This window comes from Myotis daubentonii, chromosome 3 (genome assembly GCF_963259705.1).
Source record: "Myotis daubentonii chromosome 3, mMyoDau2.1, whole genome shotgun sequence".
Lineage (NCBI taxonomy): Eukaryota > Metazoa > Chordata > Mammalia > Chiroptera > Vespertilionidae > Myotis > Myotis daubentonii.
The window spans coordinates 207209514-207233503 of NC_081842.1; the positions used below are offsets into that span (position 1 = coordinate 207209514).

The 23990-nt window shown below is 52.4% G+C and overlaps 1 protein-coding gene across 2 annotated transcripts in view; it reads right to left on the reverse strand.

Annotated features, from left to right (window-relative positions):
* The window catches only part of ALPL (alkaline phosphatase, biomineralization associated), a 57428-nt gene that overhangs the window by 14308 nt on the left and 19130 nt on the right, over positions 1-23990 (reverse strand). Inside the window, exons 1-4 of one of the 2 annotated variants that reach the window (XM_059690909.1) lie at positions 13234-13258; positions 4795-4968; positions 770-889; positions 333-448 (exon numbers count right to left, since the gene is read on the reverse strand). In XM_059690909.1, coding sequence (XP_059546892.1) covers positions 333-448; positions 770-889; positions 4795-4855 — 297 coding nt within the window. In that variant the 5' untranslated portion in view covers positions 4856-4968; positions 13234-13258. Of the gene's footprint in view, positions 1-332; positions 449-769; positions 890-4794; positions 4969-13233; positions 13259-23990 lie in introns of those variants that run through there. The other variant, XM_059690908.1, reaches the window with a different exon arrangement.

Genomic DNA, 23990 nt, shown 5'->3' on the forward strand with positions numbered 1-23990 from the left:
AGTCTGTGGGCGGGCGGGCGGGCGGGGGCTTGGGCTGAGAGGGCCCGCGGCCTCTGGTTGCTGTCACGTTCATCCCCCCGGATGCTGGTTATACCAACACGACACGGGCAGTTTGTGAAAACCCACGCTGTGCGCGTGGGCACTTGTCTCTTTGTATGTTATTCTCCCATCGATTTTTAAAAATCAATGAGCTCAGCCCTCAAAATAAAGTCTTGGGAGGTAGCTGCTGCTGTCCCCATTGCACAGGAGGGCCTCGGAGACGTCAGGAGGGCTGAGCACTCTGCCCTCCCTTTCCTGCGAGCTGTGAGCTGTGAGGCGGGGCTGGAGCGCACCTTGGACAGGGCCACGTGCGGGAACTTGTCCATCTCCAGCCTGGTCTCCTCCCCGGTGTTGTGGTGCAGCTGGCCCTTGAGGATGCGGGCGGCCGTCACCGTGGAGACGCCCATCCCTGTGGAGGGAAAAGAGGGCCTCAGCCTCTCCAGCCAGTCTTCCCGGGCACCCATAGCTCTCTAGCGTGGTGCCAACTCAGGCTGGGCACTGGGCACCAGAGTATGGCTCTGAAAATATGACCGGGCATCCCTTCCCTCCCCAGACCCTCAGGGAACTGCCTGGTACAGCCGATCTCATGGGTCCACGGCCTGGCCCCATCCTCTTAAAATGTTCCCAGGGCTCCAGCCTCTTCAACACAGTCCCCTTCACCTCTGCCTGGCTCTGTGGCCCCCACTTTAGGTGCCCTGTCCAGCCCCCCCCCTCGGGCCTCAGGCCTTACCGTCTCCCAGGAACATGATGGTATTCTTAGCCACGTTGGTATTGAGATTCTGAAGGCTCAGGGCGTTTTTCAGGGTCTGCTGAGCTTGGTCTCTCCAGTACTTGGGGTCTTTCTCTTTCTCTGTACAGACAGCGAAGCAGAGTTATTTTCAGGGGGTGGGACTATCTTCTCATCCCCAGACTTACAGGTACCTCAACTTCTCATGCCTGAGGGCAGGGTGCCAGGGCTTGGGGCGGGAGCAGTAGTTGCCCATCCGACAGTCATCGTGTGGTTTGTAAACCTATTCCTGTCTAACCCTCCAAACAGCCCTATGGACCCTGGGTCTTCTCCCCACATCTCAGAATGAAGAAACCAAGGCTCAGAGACACCAAGTGACTAGCCCAAGGCCGCACAGCACTGGCAGGGCTGAGTTCCACTCTAAAGCCCAGGCTCTTTCCTTCCACCCAGTAGAGCAGTGGTTCTCAACCTTGGCTGCACGTTAGAATCACCTGGGAATCTTTTTAAAATCCTGATTTCTGGGCCTCATCCTCAGGAAATTCTGTTTCTTTGTTATGGGGTGAGGCCACAACATTCGTAACAAAGAAACAGAATTTCGGGAGGATGAGGCCCAGAAATCAGGATTTTAAAAAGATTCCCAGGTGATTCTAACGTGCAGCCAAGGTTGAGAACCACTGCAGTAGAGGGACATTTCTGCTAAGGCAGCAAATGAATTGGGCTGGCACAAGATTAGGAAGGTAATGTTTAAGCCGTTCAAGAGAACAAACTACTTACAACTGCGGGAGTCCCCAGACGTCTCAGTCATCAATTATAAACTCTGCGTGGCTTACCGATTAAAGCAGGGTCAGCAGGAACCTGGCTTAGTGCTGGAAAGTGAAACCTGTCTTTTGTTTCAAGACTTGCCTTTTGTTTAAGGAACCAGGTGGAAATAGCTACGCACAATCTCGCTCCTATCAGGATAAATTAGCACGTTCTGAACCCCCAATCTCGAGATAAGATGGAACCAGGAATGCTCTCTTTTCTTCCTCTTTTCCTCTCTCCCTCTCCCTCGCCTGTGCTGTGTCCAGTAGTCAATCCTCCAGTGGAAAGAACACGGCTCTGGTGTCTGACGACCCTCAACTGCCCGCCTTCCCCACGCGGCTGTGCCAAGTCCCGGCTGTGCAGACGAGTCGCCTCCCCGAGCCTCAGTTTCCCCACCTTCAAATGCGGTTGCCTGTACCTTCCTCTCGGGGTCTTATGAGGACTGGATTAGGCAGTAACACACCTGGCCCACAGGAGAACATGAAAAGCCCACCCTGCGCCCCTAGCGATTCCATCCCCAGACCTGGCCTCCCATGTTTTTCCAGAGGCTCAGCTCCCTGTCCTCGGGCGGCAGGGGCCTTCCCAGGCCTGCTGGGCTCTCCCCTGTGCTTGGGCCCCTTAAACCAGCGCATCAGTGTACCGAGGCCTGGCGACAGGCTCTCTCCTCCAGTGGCCTCCCGGTCATAGAAGGGAAGGCTGAGGCCGGGAGGCATGGGAGGGTCTCGTCCAAGGCTGAGCTGCATATTCATGGGCTGAGGACACATGCCTCACCCCTGGGCCCAGCTCAGGCCTGCGCCGCCCTGCAGGGCTTCCAGGCAAGTGCCAGGAGCCTCGCACACCGCAGCCCGGTGGGGCGGCCACCGTATTTCCTCCACGTTATGAAATGCAACATGGGCCCGGAGATTATAGCTGAAAAAGAAAAACAGGAAACCCACACATCTAGGGGCTGTGCCCCTGCCTCAGGTGCGGGAGGAGGCAGAAGGAAGCTGCCCTCCGCCTCAAGCCTTGGGCCCATCCACACTTCACTCCCTCCCCCCAAGAGGTCTCCCCTTATGTCACTCACCCCAACCCCACAGCCCCCACCTTCCCCTGGCAGCCCCCAGCACTGCCTCTCTCGTGAAGGTGTTTGCTGAGCTCACTAACTTCAGACCCCAGGCAAACGGGGGGACACAGCAGCTACAGCAGTGCTAGGGTTAAATGAGGCAAAGCCTGGGGAAGTGTCCGGCACTGGCTTTCATCAGGGATCCCACTGCCTCAGGGCTGGTTGCGATTCCTTCCTGCCGTCCCCCTCCCCCACACCACAGTGCCCAGCTTTGGTCCAGAACCTTCTTTGGCCATTTGGGTGCCACCAGGATGGTGATGAACTTCTACCCTTCCTGGCCACCTGCAGCCCGCCGCCCCACTGGCCCTGCACCTGTGGCTCCTTCCCCACACAAGCTCTGCTACCAGTTTGCCAAGTTCCCTGCTGTGTTGCTCCCTGCAGAACCTGTGCCATTCTCACCAGAGCCATCCCAGGGCTTGCCCCTCCGTCCGGTTCCGTGGACGCCGAACGGACTTCATTGTCAGAACTGAGGTGAGCCATGACGGCTTCGGACAACTGAGTATCAGGAGGCCATTGTTTTCACAGCCATTTCTTTCTCAGCTCCAATCACCGTGCAATGCTATACTTGTCAGCTTACAGTACGTACTGTGTGATTTTGTTTATGTGAAATTCAAAAGAGGCAAACCTCATCTGCGTCTGCGGTGGCAGGAACGCACCTACTGGTAGTTACTTCCTTCGGCCTGGGGGTTGGGAGGGGCAGGGAGAGCCCCTGGGTGTCCCCTGCCTGGAAGTGCTCTTCCTGGGTCTGGGCGGGGCTTACATGGATACAAAACTATGTCTATAACTAACTTGGTGTAAGTTATACCAAATTTTTTTAAAAAGAAAGAAAGCACTGTGTACCTCTCTGCACACTCACCAGAGCGGCTAAAACGAAACAGATCACACAAAAACTGAGTTGCTGATTTTTTTTTTTTTTAAATTGAATATTGGAAGGTTTTTCATTTCGTTGCTTTTTCATTCTTCTTCCTGTTCATCCATCTGCTCACCTCTCACCCAGTTGGGTGGACTCGGTCCTGGGTCCCCAAAAGTACACACTGAGAGGCCTCATGGGGTCGCAGAGGGAGCGACAGCCTGGGAAGCCCAGCAGCTCGGGTTCTCGTCCCAGCTCTGTACTGACTCACTGGGTGACCTGGGAAGGCCGGTCCTTCTCTGTACCCCAATTTCCTGATCTGTTGAAACATATTCTTCCTAATAGCCCCCCTCCCTGCTAGACACTGTGACTGCACCATTCCTTCCCACAATAGCCTTGAGGAATTGTCTCCACGGAACAGATGGAGAAATTAAGGCTCAGTGAGGGTGGTGGGGGTGCTTCCAGCCACATGGTGGGTGGAGCCGAGAAGGGCTCCCCTCTCTAATCACAGATATTGAAATGCTGGGGGGAAAACCAACCCAAAACAATTAAAAACAGACATAGCTTGAGAAAGGAGGAAAAGAGGGAAGGGGTATACCCGGAAATTCAAAACCGGAGAAGTAAACAGGAGTGGATGCTGAGGGCCCGGGATGTGAGACCAGATGCAGGTCTAGGTGGAAGCTGTTTTAATGTGCACGTTTGACCTTGGAGCTATGGAAGGGACAGGGAAAGAAGCCAGTCATGAGAAATGTGAACGCGACTCCAAAACTGAGCCATTGCTAAGTGAGAAATCAACATAAAAACTTTTCTAGAATTCGTTGAAAACCCTGGTATCATCTGCACTGTAGAAACACTTCCATATGACCGTCCAATAGAAAACAAAAAAACAAAAACAGACTCCTGTTGAAGATGAGTTCACAAGCAACAATTACAAACCGCAAGGAAATGCACTCACCCCTCCATGAGCTAAGCAGACAAAACCGACAGGAGACAGCATACCACGCCTCGGGAGAGTTTATCGAATAAGTTATATTTCAGGTGACAGAGAGATGAGAGAAGAGACGCCTCAATTAAAGAACAAGAAAACATAAAGCAGAAAGCGTGGCCCACAACACGAGCATGTGCAGTAGCCGAGCTGGGACTTCCGTTCTGAACACTTGTTTCCTGCTCTTAAACCCTTCGGGTGATTTTATGACCCTGAACATAGGCAATGCCCCCATCCTACCCCACCTGCGCCAGGTCTTCCCGCCCTCCATCTGCGCCCCCCAATCCTACCTGGCACTAAGGAGGTGGTAAGGCAGGTGCCAATGGCCAGCACCAGGAATGGTGAAATCATGATGCGCTCCAAGCCCCACTCTCTCTCTGGAGCCCAGACGAACAATCTGCGCGGGTGGGAGGGGTGGGCTGGCAGTGGTCAGCCGTTAGCTGATGTTAGCTGATGTTCCGATCCTAAAAGTGAAAAGAAAAAATTTAAAAAGACACGTGGGCCACAGCTCCAGAGTTCGTATGTTCATTCACTTAACTCCTTTGTTGGTTCATTCATTCACTAAGTCTTTGTTGAGCCCCTATTACAAGCCGGAGCTGGGGATGCCACCCTAGGTGGTCTCTCCCGCAGGAAGCTTAACCACCCGGCGGCAGGATGATGAATGAGTGCCATGCCACAAAGTGGTTCCCTCCCACTTCCCAAGTGAACTCTCACTGTCAGTCCGTCGGGACCCGCCAGAGTTCGGGCTCTCCGTGCACTGCTCCTCAAATTGTAGTGCGAGTCAGAACCTCCTACGGGGCTTGTTAAACTAGATTCTGCCCTTATCCCCATCCTCGACCAGAGCTTCGGACTGCATTGCCACAAGCTCCCGGGCGAGGCCCCTGCTGTTGGCTCATGGACCACACCTTGGGAAGACTGTTCTAGAACATCAGGCTTCAGGCTCTTAATGACCTGTGACCTGAGAACATCAGAGACAAAGAAAGAGTCCACCCTTTCTTAGAGGGACACCTACGTCTGCTACCTTCTCTTCCAGAGCTTGTCATTTACGGAGAGAGATACAAAAACCATAGAAGTGACCGATAGGAAAAGATTGGCTGGGAAGGGTGGCCATTTCTGGGTAGTAACATTAAAGATGACTCCGATGATTTTTTTTTTCCTGTGTTTCCCAAGTTTTTTCTTCTGTGTTGAGATGTTACCTTTATACTTTTTTGAAAATGTTATTTAAAAAAAAAAAAAGTTAACCAAAATGTTAACTGTGGCTTTCTCTGGGCAGTAGGACTGTGAATGATTTATTTTATATTTTTGATTTTTCCTAATTGCCTAAAATGAGCATGTACTAATGGCATACAAATGTTTTTAACTTGTGGCTATCCTGTTAGGTTCATGAGGGATGACCCACCCATTGGCAGCTGAGAAATGTACTAGCCCTGTATAAATGTTAATGGAAGATGAAGAATTTTAAATAGCGAGAGCTTCACTAGGAAATAATGTGATTATTTCCACCAAAACCAAGATTAAAATGACTCTTTCATTTGTTGGGAATGTTCACCTAAAAATAAAAAAAAAAGTCAAGGTGAGAAGCAACAAGCATTTGAGATCCAAAAAGAATTGTAGCCCTACTCAGTTTGGCTCAGTGAACAGAGAGTCGGCCTGCAGACAGAAGGATCTAGGGTTCGATTCCAGTCAAGGGCACATGCCTGGGTTGCAGGTTCGATCCCCAGTAGAGGGTGTGCAAAGATTCTCTCTCATCATTGATGTTTCTATCTCTCTCTCCCTCTCCCTTCCTCTCTGCAGTCAATAAAAATGTTTTTAAAAAATAATAGTAATAATCAAACCCTATATTAAAAAAAAAAAGAATTGCAATACTGGGAAGCATTAGGAGTTGATGGCAAGGGGAATTTATGAGAAAGGGAGGGGGAATAGTTGAATCAGTAGGAGGAGGGAATTTTTATGAGTCATATAAACTAAGGAAGGAATTTCTCTACAGGTGCAGCTACACTAGCACAGCGATGGCAATTGGAAAGAGTGCCATTAATTCTCAGTCAGACGTTATGGTCACAATGTTTGCTTTCCCGTCATTTTTTGCAGCTATTTCGCTACAGTGCTGCTTCAGGCCTGGCCCATGGTTACCGTGCCCAGTTCTAATGCTCCACGCGTGGGAGGAGTAAGACGTGCAAGGCAGGCCCCCGGGCTGGCAGCTCCAACTCCATTTTGAAGCGGTCCTGCTTATATTATTTTCCACATGAGAAACGGCAGGGATGCACCACATTGCTTGGTTAGTGTCATGATAGGTAAGAGCTGCTCTACCGCCAGAAAAAGTGAGGTTGAGTCAACCTTAAAACTGTACATGCTGCCCTGACTGGTTTGGCTCAGTGGATAGAGCGTCAGCCTGCGGACTGAAGGGTCCCAGGTTTGATTCCGGCCAGGGGCATATGCCTTGGTTGCAGGCACATCCCCAGTGGGAGGTGTGCAGGAGGCAGCTGATCGATGTTTCTCTCTCATTGATGTTTCTGGCTCTCTATCCCTCTCTCTTCCTCTCTGTAAAAGATCAATAATATATATATATTTTTTTTTTTAAAAAAAACTGTACATGCTGCACCCCAGTGCCCAGAGGCGAGGGTCCACCGGCACCGCATCCCACAAAACACCCCGAGTTCACCAGACACGCCGTCCAATTGCACAGCCCTGTGCAGGTTGGTACAACCACTTTGGAAAATGGGCAGCTTCTACCAGAGCTGACCCTACCCACATGCCCCCCAAGAGAAGTGAGCACGTGTGTTCACTAAGAAGAATGTTCATGTCAGCCCTGCTCCTAATGACCTCAAAACTGCGTCCGCCTTCAGCAGGATGATAAACACATTGTGTGGGCTCACAAGATGGAAATGACACAAAACAATGAGAACAAGCAACCGACAACTCCCCTGACAACATGGATGGATCTGGGGAAGGTGAGGGCGAGAGGAGGAAGCAGACCCAAGAATACATATGGTGTGATTCCAATGATGCAAAGTATAAAAATGAACCCAGGGTGTTAGAAGACGAGATAAAAGGCTACCCTGGAGGGGGTGGGTGGAGATTAAAGGGGACACAGGGGACTGTGAGGTGCTGTTCTGTTGATTGACCTGGGTGCTGGTTAACTGGGTGGGTTCAGCTGCAAACACAATAAGCTGTCCGTTTATGATATGGACACCTGAGGAGGTATGTTATACCTCAATAATATAAAAACACTACTTGCTGGGAACGTATATAAACAATCTATAAAGGACACAGACAAGGTGGAAAAGGCCTGTATACCGCACGCAGTTCACTGATCATGAAGTCTTTCACCATGATTTCTCACCGATGACCTATACAGTGGCCAGAGAGGGACTAACGATTTTTGTAGATGAGAAAAACCAAGGTTCTGAAAGATGTGACTTCCCCAAAATTACAAACAGGCAGGTGGCAGAGTAGGCAGCAGGTAGCCCTGACTACAGAGCTGCTGGTTCCAGAATTAGCAAGGAGGTTATCACTGGCCACCTGCCCAAGGCGGGCAGGGGGTCTGGTTCCCCAACTGTGGAATGAAGACACTGAGGCTTCACACATGTATAGATTTGTGTGACCTCCACATCCGGATATAGACGGTTCTACCACTCAAAAACACTCTCTCCTATTGTCTCATTGTAGTCACAGAAGCACCCCTCATCCCTAAACCTGGCAACCCCAGATCTGTTCTCCATCACTGTTGTTTGATTGGTATTGTATTAACTCTGTAGACCAATCTGGGGAGGGTTTACATCTTTGCAATGTTCGGTCTCCCAATCAGAATATAGTATGCTTCTCCATGCATTTCTTCCTTTGTAGTCTTCAGCATACAGAACTTGTATGTGTTTTGTTAGATTTATACCACTGTATTTCACTTATGGGGGTGCTGTGATAGTATCATTATTTTAACTTGTTCATTGCTAGTACGTACATAGAAATACAACTGATTTTTATGTTTTGACCTTGTATCCTGTGACCTTGCTAAATTCACTTATTAGTTCTAGGAGTTTCATGGGTTCCTTGCCATCTTCTATGGAAGGAATCATGTCATTGACAAACAGGACTTTTAGTTCTTCCTTTACACTGGTGTGCCTTTTATTGCTCTTCTTGCCTCATCGCACTGGCTAGGACTTGCCGCACCATGTTAAACTGGGGAGACAAGAGTGGACATCCTTGCCGAACCGGTTTGGCTCAGTGGATAGAGCGTCGGTCTGCGGACTCAAGGGTCCCGGGTTCGGTTCCGGTCAAGGGCATGTGCCTGGGTTGCGGGCACATCCCCAGTGGGAGATGTGCAGGAGGCAGCTGATCGATGTTTCTCTCTCGTCGATGTTTCTAACTCTCTATCCCTCTCCCTTCCTCTCTGTAAAAAATCAATAAAACATTTAAAAAAAAAAAAAAAAAAGAGTGGACATCCTTGCCTTGTTCCTGCTCTGAGGGGAAAAGCATTCAGTCTTTCTGCGTTTGGGGGGGTGTTTTGAGGTGTGAGGCAGAGGAGATTTGGTGGGAAGATGAGGAACACGTAGCGTTTGCGATGTCTTTTAGTGAAGATGCCGAGTGGACAATGTCAAGTTGGATATACACACCTGGCACTTGGGAGAGCGGCCCTGGCTAGAGGTAGACACTTGGGGAACCGGGGTATAGAGGTGACATTCAAGCCTTGATCAAACTTGATGAGATCATGCAGGAGGAGGGAATGGAGACAGAGATAACGAGAGGATAAAAGCCCTCAGAAAACGAGGAACTGAAAAGAATTCCTTTAACTTGACGAAGACTTTATACCCCACACCTACAGAAACCATCATGCTTCCTGGAGAAACAGTCGGCATGTTCCCCCTGACCGCGGGCTTATCAGGATTTGGGGTGACCTCTCTGCCTATAACTAGGGAATTAACTAATAAAGGGTGGCAGCAGAGGCACTATCTCTGTGGCATTAAAACCAGAAGTCAAAACAGTGGTGTATTGTGAACTCGCACACAGGATGGAGTGAAGGGTGCAAAGAATAAGATGCATTTTCCTGTGTATAAATGTAAGCCACGCCCTCATACAGAAAACAGCATGATTTCCAAGGACACTTTCACATTCCAGGCCATGTTTAACACATGAACATGAGGACCTGGGGGAGTTGTGGGGAGCAGGGAGCAGGAGTGAAGAGGGAAATGAATAAACAAGAACTGAGTTCATGAGAGTCCACGACAGTCCACTATACACCGAGATATGACTTACTCAATTCTCTCTGCACCAAGCGTCCAAAGCAAACAATTGATAAGGAAAAGGAGAAGTGAAGGGTGGCCCCAGGAGATCTGAAGGCTCATCCAGCCGCTAACGGTTGTACTTGTTTGTCTCTCTTCTCTGTTGGACTGACTGCTTTGTGACAGTACAGACCATCGAATCCAGCTCTGAATCTCTAACCCCATGCACAGCTCTGTGAATGCGGACTGAGTGAAAGACCCTCATGGTAATGGCTGGAATGTTCTGGATGGGACATTGAGACGGGCTTGTCCTGGAAACGGACAGGTGCCTTCTCCCATTGCCTCTGCTTGGAAAGGAGAGGGGGTGGGAATCCAGGAAGCCAGTCTCCCCTGCTGGCTCCCCTTTCTCACCCCCACCCCCACTCAGAGGCTCCAAGTCTGCAATCTGGCAGCCCAGGGTGACGGGCCCCGTGGGGCCCAGTCTGGGGCTGCGGGGGCCCCGGCTGCCCACCACCCTCTGCCAATGCTCTGCCAGCTCAGAATGGACCATCCGAGTGTGCGCCAACCCCATCACCCCCACTCCCAGCCGGTCCGTCTCTGCCAGGCTCCCGGCTACGTGCCCCGATTATTCATGACAAGTGTGCAGAAGCCCTGGCAGAGCCCAGGGAGAAGGAGCAGCTACTTGGCAGGTCAGGGGAGGGAGCAAGGGGCTGGCCTTGGCCCTGAGTCAGCATCCTGGGGCAGAAGGCGCGGCAAAAAGCCAGCCCTGGGCTGGGTCTCAAAAGGCCCAGGACAAATGAAGGAATAATAGAACGGATAAAAATCACCACCGCTTCTCGGGCACTCTTGTACCCAGCCTGTGCTGTGATCTGTGATCTCACTTCATCTTCCCGAGTGTTGTTAGCCCCTCCCCTCTGCCCCCCCCCCCAGCCCCCCATTTTAATATTTAGGAAAGTGAGCGAAGCTTGTCCACGGCCAAGTGCAACTCAACCCCAGGCTGATGCAACTTCTCTGGGCCTCAGTTTCCCCACCTCAGAGAGGGAGGGAGGCTAGTGCCCGCCCTTTCCCTACCCGGCAAGTGCAAACAGAAGCGAAAGGCAGGAAGCTGGCAGCAGAGAGTGGGGCCAGGTGAGCTCTCCTACCTGAGCGGCCTGGCCAGGCGGCAGGTGAAGAAGCACAGCAGGACCACAGCCAGCACCAGGAGGAGGAGGCTGAGGACCCCTGTGAGGACCATGTCCAGGGTGGGGGTCAGGAGGGCCATCTTGAGGTGAAGAGGGTCGTTAGGAGTGGCCCCCAACCCTATACACGCCTGGCCACACTCGCCTTGGACGCTCACGCCAAAGCCCTGGGTCAGTGGCCAGTGTGACCTAATCTTCGGGGATTAGCCCAGGAGGGATGAAATGGGAGGGGACTAGCCCACAAAGCTCCCCTCCCCCAGCCCAGTCCTTTCACACGGCTGCTGCTCACTCATTCTTCATTCCCACACATTTACTGGGCACCTGCGGTCTGCCCAGCTCTGTCCTAGGTACTAGGGTTCAGAGGGAAGAGGGCAGACACCGTCTCTGTCCCCTTGGACGGTCCTGACCGGCCAGGGTAGACAAGCACCTACTGTGCACCAGCGCTGTGCTGGCACCTTGTGGGGTAAAAACAGCAGCAGGAAGGGGACCCCTGTCTGCACTGCCTGGGAACTGGGCCGGCACCAGGCTCGCAGGGGGGGCGGCGAGGCTCAGTCAGGTCCCTGGCAGGTGTCAGCCCAAAGCCAGTGGCCACCAAGAGACAGGCTGGAGGTCGCTGAGCGGCACGCCGCCTGCCCAGAGGGGCCTGAAGTGCGCCCTCCCCCGTTTTCATTTTCTCTTGGGTTCCCACAACATTTCATGAAGTCAGGATGGTGAGTATGGTTCCCATGTTACAGACTCAGAAACTGAGGCTCAGAGATGTGGAGCCGTTTGCCACATGCAGAGCCCGGAAGGAAAGCCAGCGCCTCCTGCCTCCTCGGGCACCGCAGACCCCATGGTACAAAGAACCCAGGATCGGGGAGATGCTTTTACCCTGTCGGTGCCAAGGGAGGTCCTCTCTTTCTGGCCCCAGAAAGGCTGCTGTAGTCACCATGGAAACAGGAAAACCAGTGACATTACTCAATCAAACCTTTTTCTTTCTCGATAATCCCTTAACCTCGTGGTCGGCAAACTGCGGCTCGCGAGCCACATGCGGCTCTTTGGCCCCTTGAGTGTGGCTCTTCCTGAGCCTTAGGACTACCCTATAGTTAATAATTAATAACTTAAATATTAACCCTAATTAAGTTAATAACAATGTACCTACCTATATAGTTTAAGTTTAAAAAATTTGGCTCTCAAAAGAAATTTCAATCGTTGTACTGTTGATATTTGGCTCTTTTGACGAATGAGTTTGCCGACCACTGCCTTAACCTGAATTGCATCAAGTCCTCACAACATCCTGGTGATAAAAGGCAGGGTGGGGCGTATTAGCCTCACTGACCTATGGGGACACTGGGGCTTATCAGTGGAGTCATTCGGTCAAGTATCATAGCCAGCAGAAGTGGTCCAGGCCCCGCTCCATCCCTTCCCGGCTGTGTGATGCCGGGTGGGTCCCTGCACCTCTGAGCATCCCTCTCCCACTGGGGAAAGCACCTAGGACATCCAGCACCTAGGACATCGCTGAGCTTGGTTTAACCCTCACTAACCACCTGGAGAGAGGGCGAGGTACAGCTGTCCCTCTTCTCAGGCGAGGGAATGAAGTGAAGGTCACCCAGGCCACAGAGATGAACGGCGCTGAGCCAAGCCCTGCACAGGGACCCCTGAGGAGTCACCCCTGCAGCAGGCTCCCTCCCCCACAGGCACACTCCCCCCTCCTCCCCCTCCCTCTCCGCCCCAGGGCCTGGGCCTGGGCCCCCTACAAAGCTCCACCCCCAGCCAGCCTAATAACTCCATCTGAGACCCAGCGAGTGCCCGAGTGCCCGGTGGGGTCAGAGGGAGCCCCGGTCCAGAGGTCACGATCTGGAATGTCTGGGCTGGGGAGGGTCCTCTGAGCAGATGTCCCCAAACGCAGGGGAGCACAAACACCACGTGGTGTGACTGGGGACAAAGCCTTATTCCCAAGTGTTGCCCCGGAGGGGTAGAGACTGGGAAGTGCGCGAGGGAACTTGCTGGGGCGATGGAAGTGTCTTTACGAGATCTGGGAGGTAGCTACATGTCCATGTGCTACATGTAAAAGTTCGCCTAGTGCCTAAGAACCCCACCGGCTGTACCTTTGGGTGTTGTAAGGATCTGATAAGAATTGAGTTAAGGGAGTGTTGGGGGAGGAGGAAAGGGTTTAGTTTAATGGAGTGTCTGTACTCAAATTTAAGAAGAGAAATTAAGAGACACAACCCCCTAAATAAATTCCTGTTCCCCCCACCCCACACCTACTCACTCAGAATCTCACAGGCAAACTGTGCCTTAGAGGTTTTCCCATCGGCCAGATGGTTAGACTGAGGCTCCAAGAAAAGCAAAGACTTACCCCGGCCTCCCAGCTCCTATTCCTGATAGATACACACAGGGAACAGTCAGAACCAGCCCGCAGCCAACTGGGAGCCAGTCCTCTGGGCTGTCAGCTGGGCCTTCTTGGCTCTTGCAAGGAGCTGTGGCTGAGAAGTGCTGAGCGTCCTCTGTGCTCTTGGGGGCGGCGGGGGGTGGGGGGGAGAGGAAAGAGGGGAATGGAATAGGGGCTGGGGCTCCTGCAAGACCGAATTGGGCGGCGGTAGCCGCCCCGGAGAGGGAGAGCGTGCAGCAGAAGACGGGGCCCAGGAACGTTTCAGCTCAGGGTCAGGGATAGGAGACCTGCCCCTGTCTCAGCCAAGCCCAGTGTCTCTGGCAAGCCTGGTTGGCCGGCACTCGATTCATTCACGGTCGGAATTATTTATGGCTGCCAGGAGGCAGCCTCTGAGTGCCGGGCCCAGAAGGGAATGCGTGGTGGTCAGCGTGGGCTGCAGGTCAGACCGAAGGAGGGACTTCCCCCAGGGGCAGTGGGCCAGGTGCTGGGCATGGAGCACAACTCAGACCTCTGGCTGCTGACAGCCGGTCAGCAGAACACAGAAGTGGGAGTGTCCAGGGAGGCTCGGTGGCAGCCTGCCTGCTTCCAGGCCATTTTGTCGTCAAGGCTCTGATGAGGTGCCAGCTGTCCCGCGTGCACCTCCAGCCTCTGCACACTGCGTTCCTGGTCTGGAATGTTCCCTGCTGTTCACCCGATGAAGTCCTCCCACCACCCTTTCACCCCGACCTTAGCTCCGTGGAGCTGCCCCACCCCACCCGGCCCCGGCAGCAATTATAGCTCCTCCCCAAGCGCCCAGAACCCCAGGAGGCACTCGAGACCTGGTTGAATTTACCAGACTCTCCGTGTTGCCTCCTCCCCATGGTGTGAGCTCCTAGAGAGCAGGGATGTGGCTCTGAGGATGGTGGCCGCCCCGGGGTGGTGGCGCCTGGCACCCGGCCCCCTGGGTGGGGGTGTCCATAGGTGGGCGGAGGGTGGTGGGGTCCACGGTGACTGACTGCAGAGGCCGCTCAGCGGCAGTAAGAGTGAGCTCTGGAGCCAGGGCTCCAGGTTCGGATCCTGCCTCTGCCCATCTCAAGCTGGGGAGTTCAGGGCCAGTGACCCCTCACCCCTGTGCCTCAGGGGTCCCACCTGCAAAGTGGGAGAGTAACAGAAGCCGGAGGGAGTTGGAAGGATTCTATGAGTTCATACATGGAAAGGCTTAAAGCAGAGCCCAGGACAGGGTCAGTGTTCAATGAATGTTGGCCAGCAGCTATGGTCACGGGTGTGGAGGACGGACTGATGGGCAAGTGGGCAGACGAGGGGCTGTAGCTGAGAATGGGCAGACCCTTCTCTGCCCACTCGGCCAGGTGGCCATTTGCCGACCTGCTCACGGGAGGCCCGCAAGGTCTTTCTAGGAACCTCAGGCTCACCGGCCTGCTGTGCACCTCCACTTGGTGGGGGTATCCGATTAAGGGGTAGCGGTCCCAGCTCTTACAGTCAAAGGGGTCGGTCTGTGTTTCCTGAGAGAACCATACCTGTCTGTCTGTCTCCATCTCTCTCTCTCTCTCTCTCTCTCTCTCTCTCTCTCACACACACACACACACACACACACACACAGATTCGCGTGGGAGGAAACAACTCACCAGGCAGCCTGATGCTTTCTTTCCTCCTGAAGGATAGACAGAGAACGTCCAGGGTCAGCCAGAAGCTTCCATGGAGCGGGTGGGAAGACAGCCCGGCTGGAGGGTGAGCGGAACAGAGAGAGAGGACGCTCCCGACAGGAGGACCTGCATGTGCAGAGGCGAGGAGGCAGCAATGCAGGGTTGAGGTCAGGGAGACAGACAGGAGCCAACAGTTGGCGACAGAGGACAGAGAGGCAGCCTGGACCGACCACAAAGGGCTTTGCACCCTGAGCTCGGCCTGGCCTGGTCGGGAGCAGCCCCTTTGCATGCCCGTCTCATTGACAAGCCTCGTCACCAGCCCATTTCCCAGGTGAGGATGTGGAAGCTCAGATGCTCTGCCTCTTGCCCTAGGCCACCAGAAGTGGCAAGGGTCTGGGTTCTGGAGTCAAAGATTTTTCTGGGGCTCCCTGAGGTGCCTGGCCCTGAGGGCAGAGGCCTGGGCCAGTCAAAATTCAACTGGTGGGAGGAGAGCTGGCAGCCGGGAGGCGGGGAGGGGGAGAACAGCCCCAGGGACAGCACTCCTCAGGCCTCCGGTGGCCGGAGCGACCACACAGTGCAAGGTCAGGGAAGCTGCTCAATGGACACACAGGCTTCCACTATCCCAGGGAGAGGACATGCTCTGTTCCGGGCCACCTGGCTCTGAGCCAAGCCTGGAAGCTGAGAGGGGTGGGGGCGGGGCCATGTGCTGTGTTTCTCTGAGACACTGGCCACCCCTCATACTCTGGTACTCAACACTCCTAGTGCAGGACCCCCTCTGGCACTAGATGTGGCTCTCCCGTCCCCGCTCTCACAATCCACAATAAGGAAGGCACAGAGAGGGTACATGACCTCCCCAGGGTCACACAGCACATCAGTGGCAGGATAGGTCTCCCATTAACCAGCTAAGAATTTGGGGAGCTTTTACTGGAAGAACAAGGCAGTCTGCAAGGCAATGTGGATGCCAGTGTCTTGGAATTCCAGACATTAATGATTTGTGTCAACAGAAGAGAACATTTCAGACTGTTCTAGAAAAATCCTTACTTTACTTACTCTGTATTCTTAATAACAGCGAACCTTTCCATAGCTCTTACTATGTGCCGGCATTGTTCTAAACACCGTGCCTATATTAACTCATTTAATCCCACAACAACCTATGAAATAGGCAATATTGTCCCTGGTTTTTAAAAAAAGAGGCACAGAGAGGCTACGTGGCTTGCCCAAGGTGACAGAGCCAGGAAGTAACTAAGCCAGAATTCAGCGGTATTTGTGGGTGTTCCTGTCTCCCAGAGAAGACGGTCAACTCCTAAAGCCGCCGGCAAGACGAACACCTGTTCTCTCCGCCATGTGTACATTGCGCATTTGTAGATGGATGGATTTCCTGCAGCTACTATTGACTCATACTCACTGCACTCTTCCCAGATGTCATTTCACTGTATGTGCACCCCGGAGGGATGGCTTCCCCTTGTCCCTACTTTATTTTACTTACTTATTTTTAAATATATTTTTATTGATTTCAGAGAGGAAGGGAGAGGGAGAGAGAGATAGAAGCATCCATGATGAGAGAGAGCCATTGATCGGCTGCCTCCTGCACGCCCCCTACTGGGGATCGAGCCCTCAACCCGGGCATGTGCCCTTGACCAGAATCGAACCCGGGACCCTTCAGTCCGCAGGCTGATGCTCTACCCACTGAGCCAAACCGGCTAGGGCTGTCCCTATTTTACAGAAGAAAGGTGAGGTGATTTGCCAGAGGCCACATCTAAGACTGACCGAGTCCAGGTCCCTGAGCTGTGCACCACCCCTATGTGATCCTGGACACGCTGCCCCTCCCCCACGACCCCTTTGGCTGGTCCTCGCGCAGGACACTGGGCCACCATGGCTCTCCCTGCTTCTGGCCCCCGTGCCCCACACACCCTGGCGGCCCTTCCCTAGGAGAGGAAGCCTCTATTCCACAGATGGCCCCACACGGCCCTGGAAGAGGAGGCTGAGGCGGCTCTGGACTGTGGGGAAATGGGCCATGAACTTGTAGCTTGCTGGGGGGTGGCCAGCGTAAGCAGCATCCCTGGTGGCTGTGCAGGGGGCTTGTCAATGCCCTGCTCGCGTCAGAGCAGGGAGTGCATTGATGCTTCCAGAGGTAGCTCTGGGTAACGATGGTCCTCACCGTCCCAGAGAAGCTTCCAGCCGGTGGAGGCTCCTGGCTGCTATTGCACCGATCTCCTCAATGACCCTGGGAGGGACCAGGGCAGGGGCTACGCCCCGGACAAGAAGCCAAGCGCACAGCTTGGCAGAGTCCCCCTTGCTTACTGGCTTCTTCGCCTTTCTAGTCCTCAGTTTCCTCTTATGGTCAGTGGGGGTCATCCCGGGGCGTGCCTGTCACTGTACTATTGCGAGAATGAGAATTCAACAATAAACAGTGAGATAAGGGCAGGGATCTGGCACGTATGAAACATTCAGTAAACGTTAGCCAGTTGTAATAGTGATAACAAGTGTGCCGGGCACAGTTCTAAATGCTTCACCTCCTCACAACACTACGTAGTAGGTGCTATCATTGCTCCCAGAGAAGCTAAGTAACTTGGCCAAGGACACACAGCTATTAGCAGGACGCTATGAAGAGGGAAGGGAGGAGGTCTTAATGGAGCACCTACCATGTGCTGGGAGCTTTTTGTTCATCTTCCCAAGAGCCCAGTGAGGGGGGATTGATCAGCTCAGGGTCAGAGAGAAAACTGAAGCTCAGACAGGGGGAGGAAGGTGCAGGGTCACACAGCAACCACGTGGGAGAGCTGGGATCTGGCCAGGCCTGTCTGGCTCCATATCCAGTGTGCTTGCTACCCCCATCAAGGTCATATGCCAACTTCCGTCACGGATGGAAGACCTGAGGTCTCGGCCACCCCAGATACAGGAGGCTGGCGTGAGCGTGGCAGCTGACCTCACTCCGAGAGAGAGAGAGAGAGAGAGAGAGAGAGAGAGAGAGAGAGAGAAGTGACTGCTGCCAGACTCCCACCGTATCTGTGCCCACACTGTCTCATGACCACCCTGGTCGGGCTGGGCTGCTCCCTCCACGCCGATCAGCTCTTCCTGGGCTGTCACGTGATTGCCGCCTCCCTGGGGACTGTCCTGTCTGGACAAAGCACTCCTTCCATGAAGGGAGGGCCTCCACCACATTGGCCCCCAACCTCCAGGTCGGCCGCTCTGGGTTTCTGATTCTGCACAGAGAGGCTGAGTGCTCAAGGGCTGTGTCCCCATCTGCAAACCAGGGGTAGTTAATGCCATTCTGCCTCCAATACTGGCTTTTGGGGTGCGGGGGCGGGGGGGGGTGCGCGGGAAGGCACATGTTTCTATGGCTTCCCACTGCCCACCTCTGATGGCTGTAGTGGAGATTTGCAGTAACTTATGGCCACTCAGAATCCATTCCTCCGGCCTAAGAATACAGCAGTTTCCTTTGGGAAGCGACTGCCCTTTCAGCCAGTGGTTCAGGTGGGAGGCTTTCTCCACCTGGATGGTGTGTTGTGGGGTGTGAGGTGGTGGCGAGGGCATTATGTGGAGCCTGAAGTTAAAGCAACCCCTCAGCAGGTAGAATAACGAGATGCAGAGAATCTGAGTCTTTGGGGACATTGTTTGAGCTCCTTGGTGCAGCCAGGCCTGAAGCCTACCCCTGATCATAGTTACATGAGCTAATTAATTCCCCTTATCGTTTGCCGGGGACTTTTGGTTACTTGAAACACAGAATCTGACCTTAGACCCGGTTTAGTTTTTCTCTGCCATTGTAAGCGAGCACATCATAGCCTACTCAGCCAGCTGTCTGCACCAACGAACAAATATTGCAAACAAGCTCAGGGTGGGTCAATAAGTTTCAAGTTCATGGTAAACCATGAGTCCAGCTGAATACAAGTTAGGTTCTCTTCGAATCTATAAACTTGTAGACGTCGTGTAGAAGGGCCTCCTCGGAGGGACTCGGACCCTCCCCTCACAACAGGTTGCTGTCAGTTGAGTTTAACAACTCTGATCACTAGGTTCCAAGTGCCAACTGTGTGCCTGGCCCTGCGCTTGGGGCTGCCGGTGCCAGCTCCGATCTAGGCGCTTCCATCTAATGACGATTGGTCATGATACACATGCTTACGGGTCTTACACAAAAGCCCTAGAAAGTCTGTGAACGGGGGAATACTTCTGCACCCATTTCACAGAGAAGGAAACAGCTCAGAGAGGTCCTTCCGTTAAAGTGGGGCAGGGCCAGGCCATTCCCCCGGATCTAACCTGGCTCCAAACCCAGTGCTTTCTCTCCTAGCCTTTGGGGTGGCAGGGATGGCACTGGTCATTTCTTTGAGGTAGTTTGTCCCACGTAGGGGCAATCGGAGTGGTTTAAAAGCCAAAGGGAAGAGGAAAACCAAGGATCATGGACTTCCTGTTTCCCAAGAGCCTTGGCTCCTTGAGAAGTCCCAGTGCTCAGGCCCGCCCAGCTCTACTCTCCTACAGGGCTCACCTTCTGCAGCCTGTGGCCAGAGAGGGGCCAGGCACTACCCTGAAATCCAGGCCCCTTTCCTGGGCAGCCTTTGGCACCCCAAGCGACCTGTCCCAGCTTCGCTTGTGCCTCTGCCCTCCACCTCTAAGCGCCCGCTGACTCTGACTCAACATTCCCTATGCACTAGGGCCTTCCCTATGTGCTATTCAACCAACATTCGTTCAACCACTGTTTCTTGAGCACCTACGATAAGCCAGGTGCTGCTCTAGGTGCTGAACAAAACAGCCCAAGTCCTGCTAGTGGGGAGAGCAGACAAGAAGGAAAATAAATAGAATGCCAGGTGGTGGTAAGTTTGATGGAGAAAAAGAAGGCAGGGAGGGGGAGAGGGAGGAGAGGTGGCATTTACAGTTTTAAATAGACAGGTCAGAGAAGGTCTCACTAAAAAAGTGTCCTGCTGTCGCCATGCAATAATCCCATGCAACCGAGAATGTGATTTCCAAATTGCAGATAAGGGAAGGAAAGTTTCAGGATTAAATCTCAGGCTCCTGCGTGCCAATCTAGCCAGTTGTCTCCCACGGGCCACCTCCCCTCACGGTACCAAATGGTACTCGGAGCCCTTTTGCAGATGAAGAAACTGAGGCTCCGAGAGGTGAAGCCATGTACCCAGACCCACGGGAACACATGGCAAGGCCAGGGTTCAGCCCCAGGGCCGTCCTCTGGGACTGCCTCTGGGCAAGACCCACATCTGCTTTTGCAGGCCTCCCGCTCCAGCTCCAGGCTTGTTGAAACTCGATCCTCCTCTTAGCTGATTCCACGTCCTCCAAGAGTCCTCCTCCCTCTCCCAGAGGCCCTTTGGCTCTCTTTCCCAGGTCATTTGAGCCCCTCATTGTCCAACCCACCCTTGCTCTGTCTCTTCAATTAACTTCTGGCCCATCACTAGGCCCACATTTGCACGAAACCTACAAAAGACATCTTGGGCATGGCCCAGGGCAGGCAGACAGCTGGAGCACACGTGTAAGGGGGTAGGGAGCGTCTCGCTAAGCTTTCCCCTCTGAGTTTGTTCGGTGATCCCCAAACCCAGGCTAATCGTTCTGAACACGGCGGTGTTGCAGAGAGACGTGGCCATGGAGGGGGTGGTCCGGGCTCAGTCCTGACCACCAAAGGTCACTGGAGCTGCAGATTCTTCATTTGCAAAAACAGAACTAGCCACCCCTCTCTTGCAAGGTTGTTATAAAGATAAAAGGCGATGGAGAGCACCTGTCAAGAGATAACATTTAATAGACAGCGAACTGAGAAAACCCTAAGCAGTGCCCGGCACACAAACATCAAGAATTTGTTGAACTGAATGGAGAAGTCTGTATAACGGGGCACAACCACCAGCAGCAGAACAATAGCTGCATTCATCGGGCTCCTACGCTCTGAGGTCGGCACTGTTAGTATCAATCCCATTTTACAGAAGAAGAAGGGGGGTTGAGCACAGAGAGGTCAAGCCACTTGCCTACAGTCACACAGCAGGCTAGTGGTAGGGATTATGCACCCAAACTGTCCAAGCCCAAAGTACAAGCTCTTAACCATTACGCTAGGCTAGTACGTCGAGGCTGCGCGGGTTGAAATAACTGCTCACGGAAACATAGTGATTAAGTGCTGACCCAGGAGGGGGTCATGGCCAGTGTCACTCCAGAACCTCTGTTCTTAAGCAACCACCAGCTCGTCAGAGCGAATAGGGACTCTAGGAATAGTACTCTAGCCCTACCCAACACTCTCTTCTTACCCCCAGCAGGAGCCTAAGGTCCAGAGAGGTAGTGTGACCTGTCCAAGGTCACAGAGCCAGGGCAAGCACCCTAGTTTCCTAATTCCAGAACCCCACGCCATCACGGAGTATCACACTGACCAGGAGGGGCCATCAGGAAGGAATCTTGAGGCTGCACAAGAATTTTTCCAGCAGAAATAGAGAAAAGGCCGTTTAAGCAGAGGGAACAGCCCATGGAAAGGTCTAGAGGCCGTGAAGGTCTCTATTTTGAGAACAATGAGCTGTAAGATGAGTGCAAAGGCTGGGGTAGGGGCAGACGGAGGATGAGGCCAGTGTTTCATATTGAGTATTTCCACCTGTTGTTTTATTTAACACTTTCTTATTGTCTTATGTTGCTACTATCTTTCCTTATTCCTTCTGCATGTTCCTAATGCTTATTTAAAATGCTTGGCCCGTTGGTTCTCATATCGCCAACTCCAGTGGTATCTCTAATCAGGTTGCTGGTTCTCTCCCTAAGCCATCGTGCCCTGGCTGATGATGCGGTGCGCGTGCACGCACTCCGCCCTAAGACTAACGGTGAGGGAGGACGAAGATGGCTCCTCCCCCAAATCCACCCTCGAGTAATAGAGCAAAATGTCGTTAAACCTGGGAAAGGATGGGGAAAACAGATTCTCCTGGGGAGGCAGGAGGGGGTTTTAAACTGGTGTGTGTAGGGCGAGGAGGGTGCTGCTGCCAGGAGAGGGGCCAGGGAGTAGAGAGACGGTGGAGAATACTGTGGGAGAATATAGGGGGTGATTTCTTCCCTTGTCTCTTTGCATCAGGCCTTCCCCAGTAACCGTCCTCTCCCCACCCACCCCCAAACCCCCTTACACACCTACACGCACTGCCCTGGAACAATGAGGCCGATGCTCTCACTTGGACATCAGTGGCCCAGGCCGATGGCAAGTGTCTGCTGGGGTAACTTCAGGGCAGTGCATTAGGCAACCTGGAATTGCAGGAATCAGTCACTCCACCACCCTCTCCCTTCCAGATCTCCAGTCTGGTGGATTCTGACCTGGACAGGCAGCCCCCTCCCCTGGCGGCTTCTTCCTGGGATGCTGAGTGTGAGGCCCAATCCTGTGGAGTTAGTTACTAGGAGGGCTGGGGGAAATGGTGATGCCAACCCCGGTGAGGAGCTGTGTGTTTCTGGTGCCTGGCGGGGGCTGGGGCGGGGGGGGCCGGGGGGGGGGTTGGCCTCCCCTCCAGGACTGTCATTTCCTTGGGCTCAGTGCTGACAGAGAATAGGGTCAGGCTTAGCTCCTTTCCACCGCCAGAGAGAATAGCTGAAGACCCCCAGGAAATGAGCTCCTGGGTTAAAAAACAGGAAACCCAAGGAGCACAATGGCTTCAAACGAAACAAACGGATTAGAGAAACCACTGGAATTAGCCGTGTTCAACAAATGGACTGAGAATGTTAAATAAGCACAGGAAACAGTCAAAAGAAATAAGGAAAGATATTAGCAAAACAAAATAGAACAAGAAAGTATTAAAGGGCCCAAATGGAAACGTCCTATATGGAAAACCAGCTGAAATAACAAACATAATAGGCGGAATGGACATGGCAGCTGAGGAATGAGACAGGGAACTGGGGTATCAGATGGAGAAACACTTCCCCAAGGGAGCCAGGGAGGATTAAGAAACAGATAACATCCAAGAAATGGTAAAACATCAGCTAAAAGTTAAAACATCAACTCAAATCCTATTCCACTAATTTGAAATGGATCATAAACCAAATTATGAAACCAGATTCATATAGCTTCTAGAAGGAAACATAAGAGGATCTCTTCATGACTTTGGGGTAGGCAGGAAGTCCTAACTTCATAAAAGAAAAAAATTGATATATTGGACTTCACCAAAATTTAAAATTTCCTCTCGTTGAAAGATACCAGTAAGATATTGAATAGACAAGGCACATAATAAAAAAGAATATGCTCTCTGGCCAGTGTGGCTCAGTTGGTTGGACATTGTCCCTTGCACTAAAAGATTGTCGGTTCTATTCCTGGTCAGGACACATGGCCAGGTGGTGGGTTCGATCCCCGGTGGGGAGCATGCAGGAGGCAGTCGATCAATGTTGTACTTTCACATCGATGTTTCTCTCTCTCTCTCTCTCTCTCTCTCTCTCTCTCTCTCTTAAAAAAAATCAATAAACTATTCTTTAAAAAAAAAAGAATAAAAGAATATGCACAGTACATATAGCTGACAAAGGACTTGTATCCAATAAAGAACTCCTAAGTTGACAATGGGAGGGAACTTGCTGGAGTGATAGAAATGTTTTGATTGTTTTTTAAAGTCTTGTTTTGTGGTCATGGTTACAAGGTAATGTGCATTTGTCAAAACACATTAAATTGAACACTTAAGATCAATGCATTTTACTGTATGAAAGTATGCATCAACAAAAAAAGAGAGATGGGTGTTAAAGTGCCAAATCTAGATAACAAATCAAGGAAAATAAATCAAGGGAGGAAATACTTGAAAAAATAATAAAGATAACTTTAGAAGTAAAAAAAGATGAAAGATCTCAATTTGAAAGGGACCCCAATATAGCAAACAGGACAAATGAGAAAAAAATGCACACCTAGAAATATTATAGTGAACATTAAAGGCAACAAAAATAACCCTACCCAGTTTGGCTCAGTGGCTAGAGCATCAGCCTGCAGACTGAAAGGTCCTGGGTTTGATTCCAGTCAAGGGTACATGCTCAAGTTGCAGGCTCAATCCCCAGTAGGGTGTGTACAGGAGGCAGCCGATCAATGATTCTTTGTCATCATTGATATTTCTATCTCTCTCTCCCTCTCCCTTTCTCTCTGAAATCAATGAAAATATGTTTGAAAAAAGACAACAA